We start from the raw sequence: 9,115 nt of genomic DNA on the forward strand, positions 1-9,115 counted from the left end.
GCCTTGATTTGAAGTTAAATTAAAACATGATAACTAAAAGAGATTGAATTGCAAAATATAAAAGGGGATTAGAATTTCTATGGTGCTATTTAATTGCTAATCTTATCTCAACTATATTCTTTGACTTTATCTTATTTTATTCATATTTATTTTTAATCTAATAAAAAATTTACTCATTGATTAGTTAACTTAACAGAGACAAAAACAAATCATTTGTGTCTAATTCTTGTTGCTTTAGTTCTTTATGGGATGATCTTGATTCACTATACTATATTTGATCCATATACTTATGATATGTTTTAATTTTGTATGCATCAATCTTCCACCATTAACTTACTATTCTTTTCTCCTTGTAACACGGCTAATATATCCATTCATTTTTTTTTAGATATGTTATCCATTCAAATTTATGTCATAATCCAACTTTTTTAAATTCCACTGTTGACTTGTTATTCTCATGTCTATGTACAACACATGCTTCCTCCATTCTTATTTTATAAGTCAACAAACTCATATAATTCAAGAAAATTAATTAAAATTAGTTTATCATCTTAAAATTATCTTATCTTCTTGCAAATACATATTATGTTAGTATATATATGAATGGAAAAATCACAATCAAGGATCACTAGAAACAATTAATTACGCTTTAGGATCAAATGATTTTGATATTACTTTGCCACACTAAAGGACTAAAATGTAATTAATTTTTGTGAAAAGACAAAACTACCCATCATATGGATATATACACTCTTTCAAAAACTCTCCATTAAAAAAAAAAAGAGCCCCATTTTCATTCTAACAACAATCAATTTTCTTATTAACAACTTCAAAAAATTAACTTGGTTTGGAGAGGATTACATATTTTGAATTGGTGAATAAGTCCCATTTTTATTTTAACAACAATCAATTCCCTCCCCATTAAAAACAATAATTTCCTTATTAACAACTCTAAAAAATTAACTTAGTAGTGGAGAGGAACAATTGTTATGTGTAAGGTCTCCCTAATCTAATCACAATTAATCCAAAAGTCGAGGTAGTTAAAAGATTAATCCATAAAGAGATTATCAAATTTGTAATTTTAAATATTGGAATCCTAAGTTTTCATAGATTAAAATCAATCAAAATCATTTATTAAACTATTAATCAAAGTAAAGTAATATTACAAAAGCAGGGAATACCTTATAGGAGTGAAATGAGTAAAAACAATTGGAAAAACATCATAGGTTGAAAAAAAATAGAGCAGTGTGCTGCAGCTCATGCACAATGTGTTTTAGCTCCTGACTCTTTATGCCATGTGTGTAGCGTGTTGTACCTTCATGATAACATTTCTACTATCATTTGATAGTAGATCCGGGCAACTTTTGACGTGCCTCATTTCTTCGTCTGACATTTAAATGAGATAATCTAGGTATTTATGAAAAGCTCTTATCATAAACTAACTAATGTCATATGTTTTACTTCCAAAAAAAGTCATACAAGAAAGTTAGACACCTAAATATATTTTCACAACTTTTTAGAACTTTCATAACAAAAGGGTGTCCAAAACCCCATACAAGTGCCAAAAGTGGTTCCTAACACCTAGACTATATATATTCCATATATTATAAACAACAATATAGTGTAAATGTAAATAAAATGCATCCTAATTGAAAATATTTAGACCATTACACAAAATAAATGAATTAAAGGGGCATTATAAAAGGAATGCTCAGATTCTTAAGCCTCGGGAGCTTTTTTCCTTTCTGCATCAGAGCTAGAGCTTGTAAGATGTTAAAATAAAGGGATAAGTCTAGCCACTTAGTAACTAAGGTATACCTACCCTATGCAATTGTATATCAATTGATTTAAACATTTAAAGTAGTTGAATACTTAAAATCATGTAAATATATTATATGTAAGTTATAATTTCATAATCAATTTCATTTTTACATATATCATCTTAAATCGTAGAGTTCGTTGCTATAAGACAAATAAACATGTGACAATGACCCAAAGTTATTTCACGACTTTTCACAAACTTAAACAACCATGTGACACGCTAAATGATTACATAAACATGATCAAATCACCTTATACTCTCCTTATATCTTTCGACTAAAATTGTGGGATATAATATCAAACAGAACTCTGTTCGTGTGACTAGACTACTTAAGCTCACCAATTGTGAGATATGACCTAGTCAAAAATCACAGAACTAACTTTTAAACCACGGTTCTCCTTACTCTCAAATTCCTAGAGTGTCGTATACCCAAGGCCAACCTCTTTGATAAACTGGTGAAGATAGCCAGGTTCTAGTCCATTAATATACTATGGGAAAAGGTTATACCCTCGTGCATCGAAAGACAGTTGTAATACCATATGGATTTTTTTAACTACTCCTCTCCCTATGAAAATACCTGCTAATTGATTATGCCATGTATGATACTTACTCACTTTATTATAATATGCTACCCCAAGTAAGCATCCATAATGTTTTCACAACCCGTCTTTACATTACTAAATCATCAATTTCTTGAACAATATAATAATCACCACATCATATACATCACATTTCTCATCCTAAAATATATACATGCTCATAGTCTTGAAAATCATTTTGACTTCAATTCCACATTTTAAGTTAAAATAAAACATTATGCATATTCACAATTCAAACAATTATCAAGGCTCATGACATGCTTTCATGTTCAAATGTCAAATCATACATGCCAATATGCACATTTCACAATTAACGTTCAATTAACAAACAACTACCTAAAGTAAAGTTTCCCAGTTACCTCAAACCTTTAAGAGGTCAAAAGTTTATTCCTCAATAATTAGCTTCCAAGCTTGATTTTCAAGCTAAATATAGTGCCCAAATGCTTAAATCTACAATTGATAAATTCTAAACTCATTAACATTGCCAAGGACGCATTTCTACTCTCACATTTTTCGCTTCTAAAATTCCCAACATCCTTATTTCTCACCTTTGGGCTTACCCGTTGGTTTTATTAACTCTCTTTAGCTCCCATTACCACCATTAATCATTTTTAATGCCATTAATGTCCCAACAACCCCCATTAATCCCAATTAGATGCTTATGTTTAGGTATTAATAAGGCGCACTAACCAAAGATATTAAAACTCATAATTTCTAGGTTTAAGTACTCAAAATCACCCCTATTAACTCTATTTGAGTCATTAAGTTCAAACCCATAATCTATATGGATCAAAAATCATCATTCCAACTGAAATCCTAACTTAAATCCCTATTGAAATGGAAGAGGAAGAGAGGAAAGAAGTTTTAGGATACTTACCTTAGGTGTTTCTAGCTTTAAAATGCTCTTAAACCTCTAAGGTAAAAAGCCTTAGAAGAGCAAAAGGCATCCTTTTTATTTCCTCTATCTCTTATCTCTGTTTTTCACACCAGCTCACAACTAGATTCTGCAAAAAAAAGGACTATGCTATAGCATACGCAACACGTACAAAGAGGCCCTCCTGTCCCTTTGTCATTTATGTACTGCAGCAGATGTGCTACATGCCACGGTATGTGGCATAGAGACAATCTCTTCATGTTTTCTCCTTCTTTCGACGCCTGAGTGGCCCAACTTTACTTCGAACCGATATTTAGGGTTGAAAAAAAAATCAAATATGATTATTAGACCTCTCTAGCCACACACCATATCAAATTACTCAATCATTATAATTAAACTTGATTAATTCTTTGGCAATCCAATTATTAAAATTTGGGATTTTACATTGTGATTTATCGAACAAGTCCCCATTAAAAAAAAAGTGCCATTTTCATTATAATAACAATCAATTCTTTTATTAACAACTAAAAAATATTAATTTGATAGAGGAATTGTTGTAATATGATAAATAAGCCTCCATTCAAGAACAAACAAGTCTCATTTCTATTTTGACAACAATCAATTCCCCCATCACAACAAATATACATCAAGGGTAGTTTTATCTTTTTATAACAAATTTTATACATTTAGATCTTCAGTCCTGAAAAGTAATATCATAATTATTTGGTCTTGCAATGAAATTAATTGTCTTCAATGGTCATTAATTATGATTTTTCCTATATGAATTTGGATTTGGATTTAGAGATTTGGGCTAAATCCCTTGTCTAGGCGCTTAAAAGTTTATGGATTTGGATTTACTTATGTGTGTATAAATTTAAAATACATGTATTTTAAATTTGAGATTTGAAATGTCAAATTTTTAATCTAAAATTCAAGTCTAAGTTCACTAATCAAAACATTAATTATGTTACCTTATTGTCCATTTTATGTTACCTTAATTATGTTACTTTATTCTCCACTTTATATTTTCGTCTTCTTTTTTTATTATATATTTTTGGGGGAGAGAGTTCAGAATTTCAACGGATTGCCACCGACAGAAATTTTACTGGAAAGAAGAACACTACCTAAAAGAAGATGGGAAAAAAAAAATCCATTTTAAAAAACGCTTTATGAATATTGACCTCTTTATAAAACCAAGGGGGCGTCATAACTCAGATGAGGCTGGAGAATTTGTTTGGGTCATAAAGGCTTCGGCCCACATTGTGAAATTGCGTTTACATTTTATTTTTCAGTGAGATGATAAAGATGATAAGGGCCCAATCAACGTTAATAAGTGTCTAATGTTTGATGTTGGTGCTATATGATCTGGTATCTGGGTGAACAATGCAACTTCACTCTAGTAGCGTTTTGAAATCTTTTGAAATATGAACTCACTATATATCTTGTTATTCTTTTGTCTCTATATGAACTATGCAGCTTAAACATAAAGATAAAATTACTGTGATAAATTTTATTAAATTATTCAAGTATGAGCAGACTTGAACCAATGTGATAAATTTTATATTGAATAAAATTAAGTTTAATAATTAATATAAAATAAAAAAAAAGGACCCGTAAGCTTAGTTGTTGGAATTTCTCATAATCCAATCTTTTGAAGTCTTCCACCACTAACTTGTTATTCTTTTGTCCCTATAACATGACAGACATATCCTCCACTGACTTCTTGTTCGTTTATGTATAATTCATAGAGTTGGAAAAATAGACCGAGCCCGTCGGGCTAGCCCGTTTAAACCTGTATAAGAGTAGGGCCGGGCTTGTAAATAGAACTGCAAAATGGTAAATCGGGCTTAAACGGGCCGGCCCGTTTAAGCCCGTTTAATTTAAGGCTTAAAAGGGCCGGCCCTGCAAGGCCGAGGGCCAGCCCATTTAAGCCCGCATATGCATTTTTTTAATTAATTTTCATAATTTTCACTCTTTTTTGATGTAAAAAAAATTAAACTAAATCTTATTCCACATCACATATTAGCCCATATTTACTAAAGATGGAAGGCAAAAAAAAAAAGAAGGAAAAATAGCAATGAAGAATCACTAATCAAAAATTATATTAATCAAGGATCACTTGTTGTCAAAATTCGAGTAGATACTTGTGGATTCGAGTTAGCCTTTATCAATAAGTATTCATTTAGATTTTAATAATAACTCATTTTAAATTAATAATAGTTCATTGTAGCTTGTTTTTCATTCAGGTTTTGACAACAATTGATTCTTAATTTATATAAATTTTATATAGAAATCCTTAGCTACTATTTTCTAAAAAAAATACAACCTTAAATCCCCTAATTCATTTAGATCCATGATAATGATTCATTCAGTTCAACATTTACTCTTCTAATTTTGATTGGGTGTTTGTCGGCTTAGCCGATCCATTGCTTATTACATTGCTATTATTTTATTTGTGTTTTTAGTTTATTTAGATGTTATTTAGTTAGTTTTTTTTTGTACTTTTCTTGATTGAGTATTATATTAAAATGAAGTAATTTTTTATTTGATTAAAAAATTTTAAAAAAAATAAAAATAATTAAAAGGGCCTAAAGCTCGTAGGGCCGGCTCTGAGCCTGCTATGTCAAGGGCCGGGCTTCAAATATCAGGATCCTAAAAGGAACTCGAGCTTAAAAGGACTGGCCCTTTTAAGCCCGAGCCCTTCAAGGACCGGCCCTTTTTACCAGCTCTAATAATTCATGCTTCATCCATTCTTATTTTATAAGTCACAGTTAACAAACTCATACAATTCAAGAAAATCAATTAAAATTATTTATTATCTTAAAATTATCATATCTTCTTACAAATATACCTACTATGTTAGGATACATTTGGATTTAAGACTTAGAGGTTTGAGCCAAATCACTTATTTGGGCATTTAAAAATTTATGAATTTAGATTTACTTATATGTGTATCAGTTTGAAATATGTAGATTTCAAATTTAAGATTTGGTATGTGAGATTTTAAATTCAAAATTCAAATCCAAATTCACTAATCAAAACAGTACCTTAATTAAATGCAAATTCTAACTTGATAATCTCTCTCAATCCCCCTCTTCATCATATATTGCTCAATAATAACTTTCATATCAAGTGAACGATCATAAGATCATATATTAATGCTTCATAAATTTTATAAAATACGGGCATAAAAAGCTTTTAAAAGATGTATGATTTACGAATAGAAATGTAGATATTTTGTCTTCACTGTTAAGGGTAGGTGTTTTAAGGTTAGATGAAGATGTTTACAAATTACAAAGTGGGTGGGGATCATCTGGTGTGGGAACCACTCAAACCTAGGCCCTAGCAAATATCTGATCCAAGCATTGACTCGCCAAGCATTGAGTAACACAAATATGTTCTGTATATGATGAGATATATTCAATCCTCTATGTGAATTGAATGCGATCGACAAATGAGATATGTACAACACAAATATCTTCGAGGACTTTGGGAAACAAAAAATCTCACAAGCATTGCAGCATCAACTTGGTCATTTAATATAAATAAATTATATATAGTGTCTAAGAGTACTAAGATAGTCGGAAATAGTAGTGCATAATGGAAATCATTTCTGAACGATCCTCTAGAGCCCAAGCTACACATGGATGGTATCATGATCACTTGCTTTTCACTCCTCGTGCTTGCTTTAGCTGGGTAAAATCACTTGAAACCTGAGACTTGCGACCAAAATCAAAATACACCCCCGCTGTCATAATTTAAATTCATTAGTTTAATTTATTCCTTGTTCTTTATATATGCAGGTTTGGCTGCAAGCCACAACATGGTGGAGTACGCATGTCTCTCTATCATTGTAACCTTCTACGCGAAGGTTGCGATGAAAACTCATCTGGCGGAAGCAGCCATGCTCGTTTGTGTACAAGAAGGTCTCGCTTCCTTCGCAGCTATAGTTCTTGCTCGCTTCACCGGTGAAAGATCTGGTCGTCGTTTTTATACCATTGTCTTCTCCACAGGTTCATACATTACAGTAAGTATATATATATATATATATATATCCACGCTTTCTTGTGTTACATCTTTTTTATCAAGTGACTCAGGATGCGATGACGATGACCAAAATTATATATGTTATGTCTTGTCAGGGAGTAGTAATTTTATGGTCCTATTCCAGACAGAAACCCGAACATCAAGAGAAGAACGTGCCTCTTTTCTTAGTGGTATCCTGTCTTTTCGCCGTAGGAAAGGGAGGAGCTGATCTAGTTCTCAAGTCATTTCTTGAGCATGATTTAAGTAAAAGCTACGCTGAAAGAACTAGCCTGAACAGAGAGGAGACAACAAGAGCTAAAATATACAAAAACATATGGCTTCAGAGCGCTTGGATTGTCGGAGCCAACGTAGCTATCTTTGGCTTTTTGGGACTTAAGTGGCCTCAAGTTTTGGAAGTGTCACTTATAGTCACCATCTCATCCGGTCTCCTGTTCCTTTTCGGCTCCAGCGGTACTGGACCTATGGGTCATTCTGTTCACAAAGATGCTGCCACAGTCCCAAAACGAGTGAGACACGTGAAGTGGCTTTTGATGTTTAGCTGCATCGCATACAGCTTAGTCTTGGCTACTGGTAACATTTTCTTTCAAGAACAAGGTACTAAAATGGAGCCTCTGATGATAAAGGGGAAGGAGGTTCGATTTTCTTTCATGATTGTAATAAAGAGTGCTGTGAATGAAATCACCATACTGATATTTTGGTTATGTGGGGCTAATGAAAACAAAGGAATGACGCTAGTGAGAATTGGTGGGGGAATGGTATGTGCCGTGATATGCTGTGTTATAGCATGGAAAGTCGAGATTGAGAGGAAGAAAGTGGTGAATGATAAGGATCCCAACAAGACTAGCGTGGCATGGTTGAGTCCTCAATATGTTCTCTTAGGACTCGTGGAAGGGCTGGCCCAGAGTGGGTTAGAGGAATTGGTTGGAAGTGATGATGATGATGAGAATCAGAGATTGAGGAATCCTGGAAAGCTTTCGAAAGACATTGTTTCATGCTTTGGGAAGTTCTTGGGCATTCCTTGTATTGTGATTGTGAGAAGCTGGTTCCACAACTTTGACAAAGACCAAAGCCATTTGGACAGGTACTATTTAATGTTGGCGGTATTGTCTTGTGCGTTCCTCTTCATTTAAGTTAACGCTGCTTTCTTGTATGTCAAAGTTGTGTCGGATGATGCAGAAAATGAAGGTAGTAATGGCATTGCTAGGGATCTTGTTGAGTGGACATGATTTAAGGAAACTTGGGCATCTGTACATACGTACGTGTATCTCTTTACAGAGAATGTTGAGTAGTTTGGGTAGTTTAACTAAGATTGTGTGTGTGTGTGTTTTTATATATATATATATATATATGTATATATATACTTTGTCAATATTTGCATATCAGTTATCGACGATTTTGAATTTTCAGAAAAGCAGAAATTAATTAATACCTTAATAAATAAGGATGCTGTTTATTGGTGGGACGTTGCCACATGTTATCTAACGATAATAGGCGACGACCGCGATCCGGGTAGACCGATAGATAATGTGAATGTGGCCATCATCGAATTAGATTCCTTAAAAGCTATTTTCTGATGAACTGAGATACAAAACATACATAAGCCCTCTGTTTAACCAAAAAAAGCACAAAAATTAAAACGAATTTAGCGGCTCAAACTAGTGTACACTATTACAGATTTGACTTTTCACATGAGATTTTTCACATTAATTGACAAGCTAACGATGTAAAAAATCAAAATGATGACAATCTTGTAAGTATTAACTTGTGTGTTAA

General features: G+C 32.5%; 1 protein-coding gene across 2 annotated transcripts; it reads left to right on the top strand.

The window, feature by feature from the left end:
- Nucleotides 1-6,882: 6,882 nt before the first annotated feature.
- On the top strand, nt 6,883-8,650 carry LOC129287555 (protein NRT1/ PTR FAMILY 5.10-like). Of its 2 annotated transcripts, XM_054923759.1 has the most exons (4): nt 6,883-6,991; nt 7,099-7,322; nt 7,438-8,423; nt 8,519-8,540. In XM_054923759.1, exons 2-4 carry the CDS (start codon nt 7,119-7,121, stop codon nt 8,523-8,525), a joined length of 1,197 nt encoding a protein of 398 aa, XP_054779734.1. In that variant the 5' UTR covers nt 6,883-6,991; nt 7,099-7,118; the 3' UTR covers nt 8,526-8,540. The 2 variants fall into 2 exon arrangements, with proteins under 2 accessions (XP_054779734.1, XP_054779733.1); XM_054923758.1 differs by having other exon boundaries at nt 7,438-8,650.
- The last annotated feature ends 465 nt before the right edge of the window (nt 8,651-9,115 follow it).

This window comes from Prosopis cineraria, unplaced genomic scaffold (assembly GCF_029017545.1).
Source record: "Prosopis cineraria cultivar Desert tree isolate PC_DT_omini unplaced genomic scaffold, ASM2901754v1 PC12, whole genome shotgun sequence".
NCBI classification, from domain to species: Eukaryota; Viridiplantae; Streptophyta; class Magnoliopsida; order Fabales; family Fabaceae; genus Prosopis; species Prosopis cineraria.